We start from the raw sequence: 22,750 nt of genomic DNA, 5'->3' as shown, positions 1-22,750 counted from the left end.
GTAATTGCTTCTCAGCTCCAGAAGCTGCATTTGAGACCAAGATATGCTCTGCCCTTTTGTTCCTCTCAAAATTCTCTAATACACAAGATTAGGCCTGGCTATCTGTCTTTTGCTTGTTGGAAACAGATTTGGACTGGGTGCAAGAGCAAGTTTAAATGATTTGGGTAACTGCCTGTTTAAGAGTGCACTAGTAAGCAGAATTAGGATGGAAAGAGATTAAGTCTTGGAAGCTGTTTTCAGACTCCATCCAGGGGATACAGGTAGGTGGATGTTCAGTCAGAATTTGCAGCTTCAGGTTAAACCAGGCTCTGGGTCTGATTCGATGTGAGAGTCTACAGCATATGGGTTATAGGTGAAGTCATGAGGTTGGTAGGAATGACCAGGGTGAAAAGCAAAATGAGAGTAGGACTCTTCTCTTTGGTAGAGTCTTCTCTTTGGGTGCTCTTCTATTAAAGGGATGGGACGAGGGAAAGAGAACTGCAAAAGAGACTGAAAATAGTTAAAGAAGTAGGATGAGAATAGAAGAGTGCTGCTACAAGAGGGCATTTCAGACAGAAATCCCTAAGCACTAATGTCAGATACTTTTGAGAGTTCAAGAAAAGGAGAATTGATAAGTTCTTTGGATTGTGTCTATTAGAATGATTTCACTGGACTAATGAATCTTTATCAGGATCTTTATCCTGATTGCAATGGGTTGAAGAGAGAATAAGACCAGAGAAAGTGAAGGCAGAATAAGATCCAAGAAAGTGAAGTGAACTTGTTTAGAGAGGTAGAGTCCTCCATGATCTTCTGCATGGCATTCTAGCCTTATCGTCCCAAACACATGTATTTTAACAACTTAAAATTTCAAAACACCTTACTTCTCTATCTAGGCTATGTCTATTTCTCACTGTAGGGAACTTTTTTTATTATTATTACCTGTGCTCACCCTTTATTTCTTGAGTTAGAACATTTGGAATGGAGTGGGGTTTTTTTCTTAAGATTTTATCTATTCATGAGAGACACAGAGAGAGGAGCAGAGACATAGGCGGAGGGAGAAGCAGGCTCCATAGGCAGGGAGCCTGATGTGGGACTCAGTCCCCAGACCCAGGATCAGGCCCTGAACTGCAGGCAGACACTGAACCACTGAGCTACCCAGGCATCCCTGGAATGGAGTGTTAAGCCTTAGTATTTACAAAAAGCTTCTTAAGTGGTTCTGATACACAGGTGAGAAACATTGTCCATTGTGTCATATTCTCCTCTGTGTGCTTTATGCAGGATGGAAAGTATGCTTATAGCAGTGTTTACAGCCCTGGAATTTTGCATTTGGGCAAGTCTACTTTAAATGTAGGCTCCAGCACTGAGATTTTGAGTGATCCTGGGCAAGTTGCCTAACTTCTCTAAGACTGAATATCATTTTGGGATTGTTGTGTAGACCAAATGAGATAATAAATGTCAAGTATTTAGCAAGTACTTGTCATAATAAACAATAAATGACAGCATATATATTAGCTTGCCTTTCTTCTAACTGGAAAGCTATCCTCTGACTTGGCAAGTTCAGTCTCCGCACTGAAGTGTCAGCTCCAGTACTCATCTGCAAAATTGCAAATTTCCTTACTTTTCCACTCCTTCTCAGTGTTCCCAGGATACTTCACACTTTGCTCCACCACAGTAATTACTGTGTTAGGATTACTTGCATGTTTGTCTCTGTGGCTGGAATATGATCTCCTTGAAGACAAAGTATCCTTATGTCCCAGTGCAGAGTATGTAATACTTGGTAAAAATAGGTATCCAGATGTTTGTAATTGACTTTAAGAAGTAAAGAATGTGAAAAATACTGTTCCCCTCTTATTGTGGTGATTTCTATTGGTCTAATATTTGAAGTCCTAGGATTAAGACTGATGAAGCTTGGCAAAAATGGCAAAATTTCCTGTTAGTACTCTCTAATTAAAATGTGAAAAAAGTGCAGTTGCCATAAAGACACTGTGTTTTACCTGGCAATTCTTCATAAATGGTACTGAGTGGAGAAACATAGTCATACCTTGAAACAGGAACTCCTTTTTTGTATGGTATTAAAACACACAAAAAACATATGTGCAGGAAACTTCACAGGGAAATTTAGATAAATATCGGTTTTAATTTCGCATACGATTTTAACCAGATGACTTAAAACTTTTTCCTGGGCAAAAATAACATGCTCAGCAAGGTGCTAATATAATTACCTTCCCACAGAAAAAGGTTAAAAAACGAGCTTATATTTGTTATAAAAGGTTGAAGAGGGAGCTAGGACTGTAAGAATGTAAAATTTAATATTCTTGTAGTTATTAATCCATTTCAGAATTTAGAGTAATCCTTAAATATAGACTTGTAGAGGTATTTTCTGAATTGACGAAAGCATACCATTGTACTTGGAGTCATTTTTGAGTGAGTCACTGTGCACATCCCTGAGGGTGGCAGAACAAAGATTCTCTTGTGCTTTTCTATGGCAGATGCACATTCAGAGGGTTTTTGGAAAGTACAAGAACTTATTTATGCTTTGGGGCCCTATAGCCTTCATTTGTAAACTTAACTGGGTAGAAAGAGAACATAGATCTGGATGGGGTCTTTATTAGACAACATTCCTTCCAGGCACCTCATTTTACATGTATTGGAGAGTCCCATCTTGAGAAAAAACTGTAGCCATTCCGGAACTTGGACACCATAAGATTTTGCTTTGGAGAGACTAAGAGGCTTCCCCAAGAGAATTTGACAGAATTGAGGAGCAGCCAGGCATGATGAGCTTGACTATGTGACAAAGTCCTGTTCTTTGAAAAGGATGGAGTGATTGTGAGCTCTGTGACATTGTGGTTATTATTTGGTTTGACCTTGGACCAGCCTGTGTAAACTGAGATCTTACTGTAAATAAGAAGTGAACAAGCCACTTTATTGAGAACATGGAATTATGGAGGCATAAGCAGCCCCTATTTGATGCTCTCCACTATAAGACACTCTGCACTACTTTGTCATAAACTAAAACTTTGGCAGACGGGGGCTTTAGGCTTTGTCATGTGGCAGAGATAGTGGGGTTCATCGGACAAGACACTTAGCACTGCCAGCATGTATTTGTGAATGTATATTTAGCACTTCTAGAAATACTTTATCTGGTGAGGTCAAGAGCTAGTGACAAGAGTTGTGTATAGATAAAGGAACTGCACTCCTGAGAGATACGATGGCATGTTCGAGGTCACATGATTCATTGGTAACTTCCTCAGTCCAGTAGCACCCTACTGCTTTGTCTGCATCAGAACAGTGAAGTTTAGGCCATATTTTAAGTTTTGAACTTTTGTCATCTGTATCGATATCTATTATTTTCCTGAGTAAATTCCCCTTGTTTTATCTTGCCTGTGCTATCTGTAGTACTTTAAGGTGCTGTGTAGATTTAATGGAAAATATCAGTGTAATGGAAATTTAGAATTGTCAAGTTTATGTAGGATGAAAACAGGTGTTGCTTGATATCTGTGTCAGTGATTTCTTACAGCATTCTATTTTATAACTTATTGTTTTCAAAGGTTGGTAGTATATTCCATTTTTGCCTTTTAAAAGCATTCAGCTAATATGAAAAGGCTTCATCACAGAAGGTTTTTTTGTTTTTGTTTTTGTATTTTACAAAGAGTTGTGTCACAACTGCCAGCTGGAGTTTGGAGTATTTATAATAAGCTCCTTAATGAGACAGATTTGAATACATATATTTTTTTGAGAAAGAGTGCCTATTGTATATTTGTGTGGTAAATATTTTTTATGTACCATTTCTAAGTGCCAGGGATAAAAGATTAAAGTTTGTTCTTTATGGAAGGAGATTGGCAAATACACAGTTAAAATACAGCCTGCTAAAGTACTGTAATAGCTGTAAAATGAGGCCCCCTCTCTTGGGAGAGATGAGTAAAGAGTAGGCAGGTGTCATTCATGCTGTTTTAGAAAAGGGAATCCTGACTTGAGTATAGATTACAATATGTAAATATTAGGTAAAGAAAGGATAGTGGGTGTTTCCTGAAAAGGAAACAGTATTTGTCAAAGCCACAAGATGAGCTTAGCATGAACATGCATGTTGCCTGGGCAGATGAGTAGTACAAGAGATGACGCTGGAGACATGGCCAGGATCTGGATCGTGAAGGACTGTTTTCTCTTTGTTGAGTTTATGTTTGATTTTTGGAAAGATAACTCTGGCAGGACTATGAAGAATGGATTACAAGTCAGACTTAGATGCAGGAAGGCTGTTTTCTGTTACCAGTGAGAAATAATAAATCCCTAAATTGCTACAGGTGGGATGTTGAACAGAGATATTTATGAAATAGAATTGATAATTTTCTGGCCAGAACCATTGAAGAAGAGTGTATCACGTAAATCAGGGAACCTAGGAGGAAGACACAGCCAGGAGTATAAATAATGAGTTTAGCTTTGCAATTTATTGCACTGGAGATGCTGATGGATCTCCCAGGTGAAAGTGTTCATTATGCTCTAGAACATGTAGGTTGTTGTAAGTTTTTTTTTGTTTTGTTTTGTTTTGTTTTTGTTTTTTTATGATAGGCACACAGTGAGAGAGAGAGGCAGAGACACAGGCAGAGGGAGAAGCAGGCTCCATGCACCGGGAGCCCGACATGGGATTCAATCCCAGGTCTCCAGGATCGCGCCCTGGGCCAAAGGCAGGCGCCAAACCGCTGTGCCACCCAGGGATCCCGGTTGTTGTAAGTTTTACTAGAGAGCTCTAGACTAGAAATACAAACATGAGTGTCATTAGCATGTATATGGTAGTTGAAACTATGGATGTAGAGGATTTTACAAATGGTAGAGTGTCTCTAGTGAAGAAAGGGTGGATGTCACAGGACGACATTTATAAATGTTTAAGGGAGAAAGGCAAAGCCTGTAAAGGAGACTCAGGAGCATCTCGAGCAGAAAAGTAATAATGGCCATAAGAATGGCTAAGATTTATATACTATGATGCTTATTGGACGCCTGTCACTGTTTAAAAAAAACAAACCTTTATACACATTTCCAAAAACACTGAAAGAAGGTGTCATGCCCATTTTACACATAGGGAAACAGAATCACAGACTAACTTGTCTAAGTTCACACAACTAGAAAACCGTGGAGTCAAGATTCAAAGCTAGGTATTCTAATTTCATATTCTGTGCATGTAGTTGTTACTAAATGTTTTCTATCGGAATGAGAACCATATTACAGAAGGGAGAGGGGAAGGGAGTTCTAGGACAGAGGAGTGAATGAGTGATGAATGTATCAGCAAGTATTATAAAAAATTACAGAGAGAAAGATTGATTAAAAGTGCATGTGAAACTTGAAATTAGCGTATCTTGGATGACTGTGTAATACCTTGTAGGATCAGAAAGGTGAAGTTCAGCCTAAACTTTGAACTTAGAAGTAATTAGATGCTTGATCTTTTGATGCATTATTTCACAGACTAATTTTTGGAGTTCCAGTGTTTCAGCATAACATTTGGGAGTTTCATCTCTAAAAATCTCAGGTTATAACTTTTTAATGTTAGAGTTTTTATTGATAAAATTTAATGTTCAAGTAATTATTTTTAATCTACAATTAAAAAGTTCTAGTTTACTATAGAAACATATACCCAGGGGCACCTGGGTGGTTCAGTGATTGAGCCTCTGCTTGTAGGCTTGGGTTGTGATCCCAGGGTCCTGGGATGAGGCATGTATTAGGCTCCCCACAGGGAGCCTGTTTCTCCCTCTGCCCATGTCTCTGCCTCTCAGTGTGTGTCCCTCATGAATAAATAAATAAAATCTTAAAAAAAAAAAAAGGTATACCCAAATGTATAGTGAGATAAGACTAAATTCTAATTCACTGATAGAATGAGATGAGCTTTTCCAGAGAACATTCCTGTGAGCAGTGTGTCATGGACACAGGTTAACATATGGTGATGATTGGGGATATATAGGAAAAGATAAAAAAAGAATGGAGATCATTGAATGAGACTTGAAATTTCAGGAAAGCTAGAAACTTCTGTCACCCTGTGGAGTAAACAGAAAACAGTCATGCATTCCCATCTTTCTGTTTTGAGAAATTCAAAACTACAGAAACATGGGAAGAATAATATCCTTTTTTTTTTTTTTGGTCCTTTATTACATACTCTTACCTCGATGCGATATTTTGCCATTTTTATCTTATGTCCGTCTCTCTAGCATATACTTTATTTTGCTAAACCATTTGAAAGTAAACTGCAGACCTGATAACAATTTACCACTCACCATATTTTTTAAATGTCTCCTATATTTGTTATATTTCACAATATAGGATCCAGTCAGGGTACATTACATTTGGTTGTTAAGACTCTTTAGTCTTCATTTCTTAATTATATATTTTTAGGTTTATTTCAAGCCCCATGATCCTGAGATTGAGGGTCACATGCTTTTCTGACTAACCCACCCAGGTGCCCCTAGTCGTCTTTAATAGGGAACAGTTCTTTTGCCTTTTTCTTACTTTCATAAGCATAGCTTTTTTTTTTTTTTTTTAAAGATTTTATTATTTGAGAGAGCAAGTACAAGTGGAGGGAGAAGCAGCCAACTCCCGGCTGAGCAGGGAGCCCAATACAGGACTCCATGCAGAGCTTGATCCCAGGACTCTGGGAATAACTTTCCCATCTTTCCCTGTCCTCCTCCTCCTCCTCCTCCTCCTCTTTTTTTAAAAAAATGACTGTTCTTTCAAGGATTATTTTTGTATTTTTAATATTTTCATTATTCCTTTTGATTATCAGGTGACTCCAAATTTAGCCATTGGAGTCCTTTCAAAGTCATCTCCTATGTCCTTTTGACATGACCCCATTGGTCTTTATTTATTTATTTATTTTTTCCCATTGGTCTTTAATTTCTTATTTTCTGGTACAAAAAGATGTTTTAGGCTTATACTTTCCTTGCCCTAGTTAAAATCAGATACTTATCCAAGGAACCCTTGTTCTATTAGTAGGAAATAGTATTTAGAAACTGGGGGTTGGGCTCCAGGTGTGGTAAATATTGTGAGGCTCTTTACTGCCATTTTGCAGAATATATTTACCCCTCATGCAAGAGAAAACCAGTGGAATAAAATTTTGTGTTTAATGTATGGTATTGTTAACTTGTAGCCATTGTCAGAAACATTCAAAATAGCATTAGTAGTGTGAGTGTAATTTAATCCTTGTTTTGTAATTTTATAATGCATGTGTATATATTAAACATGCAGTACTAACATGTTACTTATTTACCATGTGATAGTCTCTGTACTACACACTTAACATTTTATGTTTAAAGGGAGGTAGTTTATTTGTTCCTCTTGATAATAAACATTAAGCAAATAATCCAAGATTACATGGTTAGTAACTGATAGAGGCATAATTTGAACCTGAGGCTGTCTCTAGATTCCCAGCTTTTTAACTACACTTTTATTCTATCTTCAGCCTAACGTTGATTTGTAGAGGATTCTTCACTATAAGTTTTTATGTATAGACCTGTAGCTGCAGGATCGATCGATCTATCTATATTTGGAATTGAATCTATAGTGCTTTTAGGATCCACCCTGGGAGATTTTTCATTGTTAAAAATCTAGGAATGTACTTGCTTTCCGGGGGGAAAAAAAGATACTGCGTAAAATATCTTCGTTAATGGGTGTTTTAGGTAATTAATGCTATATTGAAAGTTGCATATAATGAGTGAATCATAGGATAAGAAATTCACTAGTTTTAGAGTTGAAGAAACTGAAAAATATCCTTTAAGCATTCCAGTCTGTGTTTTCCAAGTTTTGGTTGGATTTGTAAGCCTGTGTAGAATGGCCATCAGTAGAACGGAAAGATGGGATTTACTCCAGGAGTAGCACACTGCTTGGCACAACATTGAAGAAGGCATACTTAATGAGAATGTATACTTAAAAGGGTTGTTAATTCCTCATACAGAGCTGCAAATAAAAATTTAATATTTTAATTTAAAAAATGAAATTGAAAACCAACAGGATGTATCTACAGTGGATGTATTAGGTTTGGAGTGTTTGAAAGATATAAAAAAACTGCTTTGTTGTAGGATGACAGTGTTAACACCTCAGCTTGCCCATCTTTACTGACATGACTGGCTGAGATGGTATTGTTGATCTGTTTTAGGAAGCTGAGTCATCACCATTCCTCACCATTTTTTTGCTTATCTAAAAGCAAAAAAAATTATTTTATTCCTTAATCCAGAGTATTTTTTTTAAATAGTTCTGGTTAATTTCTGCAGTATGTTGTAGTTACAGAACAGGTGGCTCATTCTGGTGTTGCTGATCTGGAATGTCATGACTTCTAGTTTTACCATCTTCATCATGACTTCCCTCATTGAGGCTTAATAGAGCAGCTTTCAAGTGCACACTGTAATTGATTATACCTCCTTGAATCTAGTATTTAAATTTTTTACTACCAAGAATTATCTAGAAGACTTCTGGCCTGTCTCTGTCAAGTTTTTGTTGTTGTTGTTGTTTGTTTCTTTTGGCTTTCTATAATAGCTATTATTGATCTTGGGTGCACTAAGCCTAATAATAATAATACCTCAAGCCTATCTCAAAGATAGTTGGTACAAAACTACAAGAAACCAGGGTGCCTAGCTAGTGAGTAGAGGATTCAACTCTTGGTCTCAGAGTTGTGAGTTTGAGCCCCACATTGGGCATGGTGCCTACTTAAAAAAACCTACAAGAGGAGGAGGGGCAAGATGGCGGAAGAGTAGGGGCCCCAAATCACCTGTCCCCACCAGATTGCCTAGATAACATTCAAATTATCCTGAAAATCTATGAATTCGGCCTGAGATTTAAAGAGAGAACAGCTGGAATGCTACAGTGAGAAGAGTTCATGCTTCTATCAAGGTAGGAAGACGGAGAAAAAGAAATAAACAAAAGGCCTCCAAGGGGGAGGGGCCCCGCGAGGAGCCGGGCTGAGGCCGGGGCGAGTGCCCCCAGGACAGGAGAGCCCCGTCCCGGAGAAGCAGGAGCTGCACCAACCTTCCCGGGCGGAAAGGCTCCCGCAGGGAGTTAGAGCAGGACCCCAGGAGGGCGGGGATGCCCTCAGGCTCCCTGAGACAGTAACAGAGGAACTAAGCCCCGGGAGAGTGTGCCGAGCTCCCTAGGAGCTGCAGCCTGCACGGCTGGACCCGGAGCAGCTCGGAGGGGCTCGGGCGGCGGCTCAGCGGAGGGGGCTGCGCGGCTCCGGGAGCAGCTCGGAGGGGCTCGGGCGGAGGAAGAGGCTCCGCGGAGGGAGCTGCGCGTCCGGGAGCGCAAATCCGACAGCGCAGACCGGGAGCACAGGGCGCCGGAACACAGCCCAGGATCTGGCCTCCCCCCGGGACAGGCAGAGGCCGGGAGGGCCCAGGACAGCAAGGACGCTCCTGCTCCGAGCTGAGCAGATTAGCGGCCCCGCCCCGGAGCCTCCAGGCCCCTGCAGATGGAGTAGTTCCTGCGGGAGCTGAATACAGGTTTCCAGAGCTGCAGCAACCACTGGGGCTGGGGTTGTTCCTCCTGGGGCCTCACGGGGTAAACAACCCCCACTGAGCCCTGCACCAGGCAGGGGGCAGAGCAGCTCCCCCAAGTGCTAACACCTGAAAATCAGCACCACAGCCCTCCCCCAGAAGACCAGCTAGACGGACAAGTTCCAGGGGAAGTCAGAGACTTAAAGTATACAGAATCAGAAGATACTCCCCCGTGGGTTTTTTTTTTTTCTTTTTGATTTCTGATTGCTTCCCCCACCCTTTTTTTTCACCTTTTTTTCTTTTTCTTTCTCATTTTCTTCTTTTTTCCTTTTTTTTTTTCTCTTTTCTTTCCTTCTCTCTCTCTCTCTTTCTCCTTTTCCCAATACAACTTGTTTTTGGCCACTCTGCACTGAGCAAAATGACTAGAAGGAAAACCTCACCTCAAAAGAAAGAATCAGAAACAGTCCTCTCTCCCACAGAGTTACAAAATCTGGATTACAATTCAATGTCAGAAAGCCAATTCAGAGGCACTATTATACAGCTACTGGTGGCTCTAGAAAAAAGCATAAAGGACTCAAGAGACTTCATGACTGCATAATTTAGATCCAATCAGGCAGAAATTAAAAATCAATTGAATGAGATGCAATCCAAACTAGAAGTCCTAACGACGAGGGTTAACGAGGTGGAAGAACGGGTGAGTGACATAGAAGACAAGTTGACGGCAAAGAGGGAAACTGAGGAAAAAAGAGACAGACAATTAAAAGACCATGAAGACAGATTAAGGGAAATAAACGACGGCCTGAGGAAGAAAAACTAACTTTTAATTGGGGTTTCCGAGGGCGCCGAAAGGGACAGAGGGCCAGAATATGTATTTGAACATATCCTAGGAAAACTTTCCTAATCTGAGAAGGGAAACAGGCATTCAGATCCAGGAAATAGAGAGATCCCCCCCTTAAATCAATAAAAACCATTCAACACCTCGACATTTAATAGTGAAGCTTGCAAATTCCAAAGATAAAGAGAAGATCCTTAAAGCAGCAAGAGACAAGAAAGCCCTGACTTTTATGGGGAGGAATATTACGGTAACAGCAGACCTCTCCACAGAGACCTGGCAGGCCAGAAAGGGCTGGCAGGATATATTCAGGGTCCTAAATGAGAAGAACATGCAACCAAGAATACTTTATCCAGCAAGGCTCTCATTCAAAATGGAAGGAGAGATAAAGAGCTTTCAAGACAGGAAGGAACTGAAAGAATATGTGACCTCCAAACCAGCTCTGCAAGAAATTTTAAGGGGGACTCTTAAAATTCCCCTTTAAGAAGAAGTTCAGTGGAACAATCCACAAAAACAAGGACTGAATAGATATCATGATGACACTAAATTCATATCTGTCAATAGTAACTCTGAATGTGAACGGGCTTAATGACCCCATCAAAAGGCGCAGGCTGTCAGACTGGATAAAAAAGCAGGACCCATCTATTTGCTGTCTCCATTTTAGACAGAAGGACACCTACAACCTGAAAATAAAAGGTTGGAGAACCATTTACCATTCGAATGTCCTCAAAAGAAAGCAGGGGTAGCCATCCTTATATCAGATAAACTAAAATTTACCCCGAAGACTGTAGTGAGAGATGAAGAGGGACACTATCTCATACTTAAAGGATCTATCCAACAAGAGGACTTAACAATCCTCAATATATATGCCCCAAATGTGGGAGCTGCCAAATATTTAAAGCAATTAATAACCAAACTGAAGAAATACTTAGATAATAATACACTTGGTGACTTCACTCTAGCTCTTTCTACCCTCGATAGGTCTTCTAAGCACAACATCTCCAAAGAAACGAGAGCTTTAAATGATACACTGGACCAGATGGATTTCACAGATATCTACAGTACTTTACATCCAAACTCAACTGAATACACATTCTTCTCAAGTGCACATGGAACTTTCTCCAGAATAGACCACATACTGGGTCACAAATCGGGTCTGAACCCATACCAAAAGTTTGGGAATGTCCCCTGCATATTCTCAGACCATAATGCCTTGAAATTAGAACTAAATCACAACAAGAAGTTTGGAAGGACCTCAAACACGTGGAGGTTAAGGACCATCCTGCTAAAAGATGAAAGGGTCAATCAGGAAATTAAGGAAGAATTAAAAAGATTCATGGAAACTAATGAGAATGAAGATATAACTGTTCAAAATCTTTGTGATGCAGCAAAAGCAGTCCTAAAGGGAAAATACATTGCAATACAAGCATCCATTCAAAAACTAGAAAGAACTCAAATACAAAAGCTAACCTTACACATAAAGGAGCTAGAGAAAAAACAGCAGATTGACCCCACGCCCAGCAGAAGAAGAGAGTTAATAAAGATTCGAGCAGAACTCAACGAAATCGAGACCAGAAGAACTGTGGAACAGATCAACAGAACCAGGAGTTGGTTCTTTGAAAGAATTAATAAGATAGATAAGCCATTAGCCAACCTTATTAAAAAGAAGAGAGAGGAGACTCTAATAAAATATTGAATGAGAAAGGAGAGATCACTACCAACACCAAGGAAATACAAACGATTTTAAAAACATATTATGAACAGCTATACGCCAATAAATAAGGCAATCTAGAAGAAATGGACGCATTCTTGGAAAGCCACAAACTACCAAAACTGGAACAGGAAGACATAGAAAACCTGAACAGGCCAATAACCAGGGAGGAAATTGAAGCAGTCATCAAAAACCTCCCAAGACACAAGAGTCCAGGGCCAGATGGCTTCCCAGGGGAATTCTATCAAACGTTTAAAGAAGAAATCATACCTATTCTCCTAAAGCTGTTTGGAAAGATAGAAAGAGATGGAGTACTTCCAAATTCGTTCTATGAGGCCAGCATCACCTTAATTCCAAAACCAGACAAAGACCCCACCAAAAAGGAGAATTACAGACCAATATCTCTGATGAACATGGATGCAAGAATTCTCAACAAGATACTAGCCAATAGGATCCAACAGCACATTAAGAATAGTATTCACCACGACCAAGTAGGATTTATCCCCGGGACACAAGGCTGGTTCAACACTCATAAAACAATCAATGTGATTCATCATATCAGCAAGAGAAAAACCAAGAACCATATGATTCTTTCATTAGATGCAGAGAAAGCATTTGACAAAATACAGCATCCATTCCTGATCTAAACTCTTCAGAGTGTAGGGATAGAGGGAACTTTCCTCGACATCTTAAAAGCCATCTACGAAAAGCCCACAGCAAATATCATTCTCAGTGGGGAAGCACTGGGAGCCTTTCCCCTAAGATCAGGAACAAGACAGAGATGTCCACTCTCACCACTGCTCACATAGTATTGGAATTCCTAGCCTCAGCAATCAGGCAACAAAAAGACACTAAAGGCATTCAAATTGGCAAAGAAGAAGTCAAACTCTCCCTCTTCGCCGATGACATGATACTCTACATAGAAAACCCAAAAGTCTCCACCCCAAGATTGCTAGAACTCATACAGCAATTTGGTAGCGTGGCAGGATACAAAATCAATGCCCAGAAATCAGTGGCCTTTCTATACACTAACAATGAGACTGAAGAAAGAGAAATTAAGGAGTCAATCCCATTTACAATTGCACCCAAAAGCATAAGATACCTAGGAATAAACCTAACCAAAGAGGTAAAGGATCTATACCCTCAAAACTATAGAACACTTCTGAAAGAAATTGAGGAAGACACAAAGAGATGGAAAAATATTCCATGCTCATGGATTGGCAGAATTAATATTGTGAAAATGTCAATGTTACCCAGGGCAATTTACACATTTAATGCAATCCCTATCAAAATACCATGGACTTTCTTCAGAGAGTTAGAACAAATTATTTTAAGATTTGTGTGGAATCAGAAAAGACCCGAATAGCCAGGGGAATTTTAAAAAAGAAAACCATAGCTGGGGGCATCACAATGCCAGATTTCAGGTTGTACTACAAAGCTGTGGTCATCAAGACAGTGTGGTACTGGCACAAAAACAGACACATAGATCAATGGAACAGAATAGAGAACCCAGAAGTGGACCCTGAACTTTATGACCAACTAATATTCGATAAAGGAGGAAAGACTATCCATTGGAAGAAAGACAGTCTCTTCAATAAATGGTGCTGGGAAAATTGGACATCCACATGCAGAAGAATGAAACTAGATCATTCTCTTTCACCATACACAAAGATAAATTCAAAATGGATGAAAGATCTAAATGTGAGACAAGATTCCATCAAAATCCTAGAGGAGAACACAGGCAACACCCTTTTTGAACTTGGCCACAGTAACTTCTCGCAAGATACATCCACGAAGGCAAAGGAAACAAAAGCAAAAATGAACTATTGGGACTTCATCAAGATAAGAAGCTTTTGCACAGCAAAGGATACAGTCAACAAAACTAAAAGACAACCTACAGAATGGGAGAAGATATTTGCAAATGACGTATCAGAAAAAGGGCTAGTTTCCAAGATCTATGAAGAACTTCTTAAACTCAACACCAAAGAAACAATCCAACCATGAAATGGGCAAAAGACATGAAGAGAAATCTCACAGAGGAAGACATAGACATGGCCAATATGCACATGAGAAAATTCTCTGCATCACTTGCCATCAGGGAAATACAAATCAAAACCACAATGAGATACCACCTCACACCAGTGAGAATGGGGAAAATTAACAAGGCAGGAAACCACAAATGTTGGAGAGGATTCGGAGAAAAGGGAACCCTCTTGCACTGTTGGTGGGAATGTGAACTGGTGCAGCCACTCTGCAAAACTGTGTGGAGGTTCCTCAAAGAGTTAAAAATAGACCTGCCCTACGACCCAGCAATTGCACTGTTGGGGATTTACCCCAAAGATTCAGATGCAATGAAACGCCGGGGCACCTGCACCCCGATGTTTATAGCAGCAATGTCCACCATAGCCAAACTGTGGAAGGAGTCTCGGTGTCTATCGAAAGATGAATGGATAAAGAAGATGTGGTTTATGTATACAATGGAATATTCCTCAGCCATTAGAAACGACAAATACCCACCATTTTCTTCATCGTGGATGGAACTGGAGGGTATTATGCTGAGTGAAGTAAGTCATTCGGAGAAGGACAAACATTTTATGTTCTCATTCATTTGGGGAATATAAATAATAGTGAAAGGGAATAGGGGAAGGGAGAAGAAATGTGTGGGAAATATCAGAAAGGGAGACAGAACATAAAGACTCCTAATTCTGGGAAACGAACTGGGGGTGGTGGAAGGGGAGGAGGGCGGGGGGTGGGGGTGAGTGGGTGACGGGCACTGAGGGGGACACTTGACGGGATGAGCACTGGTTGTTATTCTGTATGTTGGTAAATTGAACACCAATAAAATTTATTTTATTAAAAAAAAAACCTACAAGAAACCCCTAAGCCCAACTTTACACAGTCAGCAACTGCTTGCTATCCCATTTAAACAAAATACCATAACCACACATCATGTGGGAAAATTAACTAGCTTGGTACTACAACCATCCTTTGTTTTGGGAGCATCTTTTCTATTGTTTTATGAGTGCTTAGCATCTTACGACCCTCAAACCAGGTGCATCATAGGGAGTAGGATTTACTAGACATCTCCGTGCTTAAGTCCCTTTCTCATTAATAGGTTATCAGCCAAATAACACAGAATGGCATGCATCCTACCTGTCAGCCAGTGGTTGTCAAATTTTAGTTTACATCAGAACCATTTGTAGTCCTGATTAAACCACAAATTGCTGGGGCCTATACCAGAGATTCTGATTCACTAAGTCTAAAATGGGGCCTGAGAATTTGCATTTTTACCAAGTTCCCAAGTGAGGCTGATGGTGCCAGTCTAAGCGTCTATCAGGGTTGTAAACTTAAATGCAAGAGAACCCAGTTCTGTCTACTTTAAAGAAAAGGAATAAAATGATACTGGATAGCTACAGAATTGCTGGGACTATTGGAGAAGTAGACTTGGGGCTAGGCAACCATGTCATACTGCTACCAGAAGCAGTCCACTACTTGGATTCAATAAGCTGTATACTGCATGTGTTGATTGACCCGGCTGCTACCACTAACCGCCAGCATGGATTCTGTGCAGTTCTTGCTTGTGGATATCACTGTATTCTAAATTTGGGACATGTATGTCTGATTAGTAGCACTTAGATTATTTGCCAATGCTCTAGTTTTATGTGAGGTTAGAAGAATGAGAATCTGGTGTTTTCAGCTTCTACCAAAATTCATAAGCTGAAGTATTTTCCAAAGAGGAGTTCATTCATGGATTGACTTCCTTGTTAGGTATTTTTGATCGTATGCATTTTAGTAGTTGGCAAAGTATGGCCTGGGGACCAAATTAGCCTACCAACTATTCTGTAACTAAGATTTTATTGATGAATTCGTCCACACCCATTCATTTACCTACATTTATATGGTTGTTTTCATGCTACAAAGGCAAAATTTAAATAGTTGTGACAAAAAACATATGACAAAGCCTGGAATTTGTCTCATCCTTTATAGAAAAAGTTTGCCACCCTCAATAGGAATACTACTAATATTTCTATTTGAGTCCACGCAACCAGCATTTATAGATGCTATTGGAGAACTGCATGTTCATTTGGCCAAATTGTCCCCTCTGAAATAAGATTGAAGGCAACTAACAGTGAAAACTTCCAGCTATTTGAAGAAGGGCTTTTAGAATCTAAAATTGTTAAATTTTGTCAGCCTGTCTTTAAGCAGAGAACTGAAGAACCGCACATATATTTCAAAATTTGTGAATTCCTGCATAGTTTAAAATTGAGAAGTGACTTCCTAATTCTTTGTCAGCTATTAATGGCATCATCGATCTTGTTCCCAAAAGGTCTTCTGATTTAAGAACAGAAATTATGGGATGCCTGGTTGGCTCAGCAGTTAAGCGTCTGCTTTTGGCTCAGGGCATGATCCCGGAGTCCCAGGATTGAGTCCCATATCGGGCTCCTTGCATGGAGCCTATTTCTCCTGTCTCTTCCTCTCCCTCTGCCTCTCTTTGTGTCTCTCATGAATAAGTAAATATAATCTTTAAAAAACAAAAAACAAATTATATGACATAAATTCAGTTGAAAATCTCCGAAAATTCTGGTGCTTTTTGACACTAGCCTATCTTCATTTGGCAGGTCAAATTATGAGAGTTCTAACTTGTTTTGCCACTAAAACAAAGTTAGCTTCATTTCAGAAGTAAATTGCACATTTCCTTGGGATAGACATTTTGTAGGTGTTTGGCCAGGTTATGATGACTCTTTAAGGTAAAGGGCGGGGCCCTAGCAGGTATGTGTGTATGGACACACCTATTAAAAAAAAGAAAAAGACCCAGACTGGGAAAGAATTAATATTGTTGAGATATAAAATATATAAATATAAATATAAAGAGAGAATACAAGAAAATCTACAGCTATGAGGTTTATTAAGGTTTAAATATATGTCTTACATTTATCTCAGTCTCTCTTCAAGTGAGATTATACTATTTCACGTGTATTGTAAGAACCTTACAACAGTTTATTTCCATTTTTACCTCCTGTCCTTTGTGCTGTGATTGAGATACACTTGTATGTATAGTTTAAACCCACAGTATGTTCTTGTCATCGTTGTTAAGGCTTTATTTTTTAGAATTTTATTTAAATTAAATTAACATATAATGTATTATTGGTTTCAGAGGTAGAGGTCATTGATTTTTTAAATTTTTTTAAAAAGATTTTATTTATTTAGAGCCCATGAGTGCTCAGGAGCAGGGGAAGGGGCAGTGGTAAAGGGAGAAGGGAGACAGAGAATCCCAAGTAGAATCCATGCTAAGTGCAGAGCCCAGCATTGGGATTTCTTGTCCTTGGGGTTTGTTAAACATTCTAGATGTGTAGGTTGATAGTTTTTTTTTTTTTTTTTTTGGTTTGTTTGTTTGTTTGTTTGTTTATTTATTTATTTATTTATTTATGTATGTATGTTAGTCACAGAGAGAGAGAGAGAGAGAGAGGCAAAGACATAGGCAGAGGGAGAAGCAGGCTCCATGCACCGGGAGCCCAATGTGGGATTCGATCCCGGGTCTCCAGGATTGCGCCCTGGGCCAAAGGCAGGCGCCAAACCGCTGCGCCACCCAGGGATCCCAGGTTGATAGTTTTTATCAAATAGGGAATATTTTCCGTAACTCCATTCTCTTCCCGTTGTTCTCCCTTTCCTTTGAGTTGACTCTAGTGACACTTCTGTTAGGCTGCTTGAAGTTGTTTCACAACTCACTAGTGCTCTGTTCAAAGTTTTTCCATCCTTTTGTTTTTGCTTTCTATTCTTCTGTCTTCAAGTTTATAATCTCATCTGCAAAGTCTGGACTGCTATTCATCCCATCCAGTGTATTCCACCCTCAAATATTGTTTTCATTTCTGAAATTTTTTTAATGTTCCTTCTTACATGCTTAATCCCTTCTGTATCTTCCTGAATATATGGAATATAATTCTAGTACGTTTTTAAATGTTTTCCTTCTACTAATTCTATTATCTGTGTAATTACTGAGTTGGTTTTAATTGATTTTTCTCCTCTTTGTGTGTCATTTTTTCCTCCTCCTTTGCATGTCTGGTAATGTTTGATTGAACAACAGAGAATGTGATTTTTACCTTTATGTGTCCTGGGTGTTTTCATATTTCCTGTAAATATTACTCAGCTTTGTTCTGGGACACAGTTAAGAGATGTGGAAATTATATGATCCTTTTTGGGCCTTTTTTTGAGCTGTATTACATAGTGCCAGAGTAGAGTTTAATCTAGGTTTAATTTTGCCCCAGTACTGAGTTCAGAGCCTTCTGAGTACTCCACTAACTGCACTGTGAATTACAAGATTTTCTGCTCTTTCTGATGGAAATAGGAAGCCTTACTGTCCTTCTATGAGTTTTATGTATTGTTCCCTCCTTCCCAGGGTATTTAAACCTCTGCACTCTTGACATTTTGGCTCTGGTAATCCTTTATCCTGGGTCCTTGTCCCATGTGTTGGAGGATTTTTACCAGCATCTCTGGCTTCTAGTCACCTAATGCTAGTAGCACCACTCCCAACTTGCATGCTAAATTTTGACAACCCAAAATGTCTTCAGATGCTGCTTTTGTTATCTAGGGGCCAAAACTCATCCCTGGTTGAGGACTTTCTACTTTAAATCTTTACAGTTGTTCTTTCCCTGACTTCTTTGTCTGATTTTTCCCCCTTGCATGACAGGATGATCAATATTCAACCTAAGACTTGAGGGACACCGTATGTTGGTCTCCAGAACATACTTTTTATCTCTGTGTAACATGCCCTCTCGTGTTCTGCAAACTCTAGCCACTTTATATTCCCTAAACTGCCAGCTCCTTCTCCTCAACTACAGGTACTGTCAGGCAGTAAAGTATCATCATGTAAATCACTTCATTTGTTTCTCCTCTTTCAGGCGTTGTTAAACTGTTTTTGTTTCCTGATGTCCTAGCTCATGAAAAACCTTATTTCATACATTTATTTTTTAGTTGCTTATGGTGGAAGGTAACTCCAATCCTCCTTACTCTGTCTTGACCTAAGGTTGAAGTCCCAGTAATTTGTCAACAGGCGAAGTCCTGAAATGCCCCTGATGACTGTACCCCTAAAAACATGAAAGTGATGAGTCTTTGATTCCTCATATAGTTTTATTGCTCACATTCCAAAGTATGATTGTATTGCCATCTGGGGTCCCAGCCTTCTCTTGGTCATTCTCTTGTTCATCCTGTCCATTCAGCAAGAAATTATCTATATAATGGGTCAGAAAGTCTAGATGTTTTCATGTTGTTTTATGGTAGAGAGTTAAAATAGCGCTATGGAGAAACTGTAAGTTAATATTGTCCTGTGTGAATGGAAACTTTTTCCAATGACCTTTTGTAATGGAAATAGAAAAAATATATTCACCAAATCAATACCTGAGGCTTAATCAGTTCCAGCAACCGTGTTATGTTGAGACTGTTGGATTGGAATTTAAGTCTGTGGCAGTCTGCAGTTGTTTTTTAGGATATATTTGCTTTCTGAGGACAATATAAAATGGAGACCCTCAGCCCTGAATATTGTCTTTACTGGTGGCACTAGTCTTTGCTGTCCTTTGCTTCTCTGGAAGCAATATTATCTTTTATTTACTGTCTTATCCTGGGGAATGGTTAATTTCAGAGGTTTCCACTTGGCTTTTTCCACTATTACAGCTTTTACCACATAGATCATGGACCCATTGTGGGGGTTATTCTAAAAGTGTATACATTCTAATTATAATATATTCAGGAATTTGAGAGGGACTATAGGATGGGTTTGCAGGCTCACTATGAGCCAGAGTTTGGCAAGAACTTTTTTTTTTTTAAGATTTTTTATTTATTTATTCATGAGAGAGAGAGAGAGAGAGAGAGAGAGAAGAGGCAGAGACACAGGCAGAGGGAGAAGCAGGCTCCATGAGGGAGCCCGACGTGGGACTTGATCCCGGGACTCCAGGATTGCGCCCTGGGCCAAAGGCAGGTGCCAAACCGCCGAGCTACCCAGGGATCCCCAGGAACTTTTGTTTATTACTTTAATCCAGAAGGTTTTGCTTGGGAGATTGATTCTTTTGCTCCACAGAACCTCAACGAAGATCAGTCTCTTGAGTTCCATTCATCTGCTTGTCTTAGAAGAGGTCACTTATGTATCTGATGCCTTGGTGCTGACCCACGTGGTCTTTCTCTCTCCATGAGCCTAGTGGGCTTCCTCATGACATTGGTGGTCTCAGGGTACTTGAATCTTAGAAGTTACACATCCTTACTTCTGCCACACTCTTTTGATCAGAACAAATCACAGAACCAACCAGGTTCTTGGGGAAGGCACATAATATTCCAGTTTTTGATAGCAGAGTGGTAAGGTTCTATTGAAAAAGAGCATATAGGGTAAGAAATACCATTGTAGCCATCTTAGGAAATACTAATTTTTCACATCACTACTACATCTGCTGTCTTCAAAAATTTTATAGACCATTCTCATTTGTTTCGGTTTCCTCTTTTAGTTTATTCTTTGTATATGTATATAGAAAAATCTTTTTCATTCCCATTTTCCTATGGGTTTAGCAAAGATGGTGTGGTCATTGAATCTATCATGGTTAATTGGTAGTTGTAATTTTTGGAATCACAGATTATTGCTGTTTTTCCTTTTTTTTTTTTTTTTTTTTTTTGCTGTTTTTTCTAGTGGCTCCATATTTTCTATTTAATCTGTTAAAACGAGTTGTCTTAGGTGTCTTTTTTTCTGTCCTCTGATAATTATCTTGGCCAATTGGATATGAAAGCAGGAGGACAGTGTTTGGGAGCTGTTTGTCCTGGTATAAAAGCATTGTTCTCTTAGAATAAGGAGGTATCTTTTATATAGATAATGTAAGCTTGTGTACTAGCATTCTACATAAGTGGTAAAGTAGACTATTCTGTCAGGAATTTGGACTACTCCTGCATTCTCCCTTTTACTCTGCCACTCCTGTAGGCTTAGGTTATACTATATCATACTGGGATTTTTAAGACCTAGTTATCTGAATGAGAGCTAGAGAAAAGTTCCCTACCTCTTTCCAAAGTGAATAATAGGATTGTCCCACTGGGCTTTTTTTGTTTAGTGGTTGATTAATATCACTCTGGGTTTCTTTAGAAAGAGATTTTTTTAGAAAGTCATATTTTTAGAGGAATATTGACAAATTGGGTTATGTCCAAAATAGGTCAGCCAGGATGCTATTAAAGGTCTGCAACGTGCAAATACTGAGACTATATAATCTGGAGAAAATAATAATTAAAAAACTTAAGATGATATGATAGTCCTTATTGAATAGCTGAATGTCACTAAGGAAGAAGAGTTATATCTGTTCAGAAATGAAATAGATTTTCATATGAAATAATAAGTTTTTTATTTCTGGCGTTGCTTGAGTAGAGGCCATCTGCCATCCTGAAGAGGAATTCCTATATGAGTGGAGGTAGCTCTTCTCTACGTTTTCAGATTTCTTTTAATTCAGATATTTTATTAGTCTTCCATAGTTAATAGCTCTGCCATAAAACAATTGTTGGCTTAAAGTAAAAATTTGAGGTGCTATTTTGAAAAATACATTTGAATAATAATCTAATTTTTTTCTGTTCTTTAGGATTTAAATACTATTTATTCTTATCTTCATGGGATGGAAATACTATCAAATCTCAGGGAGCATCAGCTTAGGTAAGTGTGATGCTCTGTTTAAGAGCTTGTGTGATGGACTTGCAAATAAGTTTGGATAGATAATTGCAGGGCCAAATCATTTGGGGGCTTATTGTAGGATAAGCATAGGACTTCCCATTTTCACATCATAGTTTTCCTTAGTTGTAGGGCCTTGAGCAAAACTTAACATCTAAGTTGCAATTTTATCTTCCATAGAATAGAGACAATGTGATTATCTTTGTTACACTGTTTCGAGGGTTACATGAGAATATAGGAAGCAAAGCACAGTATTCAGTATTGTCTAGCCAGTGGAAAAAAAACTATTTACTTTCTGTAATTCTTTTCAATATTTATGATGTCAGATGCTTAAGATGGGCAAGGTATAATGTAATGTTAAAGTGCTAGTTTTACGACTCTTGATTTGATATGAGCTTCTTGTGAACAAGACCCATAAAGCTTTCCAAACCCCATTTTCCTATTCTGTAAAATGAGTTTTCTTTCTGTAAAATGAGCTACCTTATGTCATTGTAATTACATTTATAAAAACACTTTTCAGTGCTATGAAGCACTTACTGTTGTAGCTTTGCATAATGTTTTAATTAAAAGTGTGTGCTCGTTCCATGACCAGTTCATCCATTACTTTTTCTGATCTTTAAGTTTCTGGTTAGGGACCAGACCAGGTTGCTCAAATATGATTATTAGAGTCAATTATTTTCTGTTTTCTGTGTAACATAATTCAGATATCAGCAAATGTCTGGAAGAAGAAGAAAGCTGAAAGCTAGAGCATTTAGTAATACTAAAAGCATCTTTTAAATGCAAACATATATATATTCAACAGACTTTGGGGTATGTGTGTGTGTGTGTGTGTGTGTGTGTGTATGCCTCTGCCAGTAATTTCTTAGCAGAAGGATTCACTAGTGAATCAGACAAATGTATATTTTTCCATAACAGGAAAGGAACATTGCTCTGTGTGAATTGGCAGGTTATAGAATATACATAAAAGTATTGTGTTTGTTGCCTCTTAATATTATTTAGTTGATTTTTTAAGAATAACTGCATTTGATACATGTATTTCTAAACTCTTAGAGTTCAGTGAAGCTAGTGGTAGATTTTCTGTTGAAGTAATT

General features: G+C 38.9%; 1 protein-coding gene across 9 annotated transcripts in view; it reads left to right on the top strand.

Moving 5' to 3' along the window:
- RAPGEF6 (Rap guanine nucleotide exchange factor 6) overlaps nt 1-22,750 on the top strand; it is a 197,297-nt gene that overhangs the window by 6,826 nt on the left and 167,721 nt on the right. For all 9 annotated transcript variants that reach the window (XM_072840896.1, XM_072840895.1, XM_072840897.1 and 6 more), the window contains exon 2: nt 21,574-21,644. In XM_072840896.1, the coding sequence (XP_072696997.1) occupies nt 21,574-21,644 (71 nt within the window). The remainder of the gene's footprint in view (nt 1-21,573; nt 21,645-22,750) is intronic.

Source organism: Canis lupus, chromosome 10 (genome assembly GCF_048164855.1).
Source record: "Canis lupus baileyi chromosome 10, mCanLup2.hap1, whole genome shotgun sequence".
Classification (NCBI taxonomy): domain Eukaryota; kingdom Metazoa; phylum Chordata; class Mammalia; order Carnivora; family Canidae; genus Canis; species Canis lupus.
Note: the sequence above shows the minus strand (reverse complement) of the source record. Positions and strands in the feature narration are given on the sequence as shown.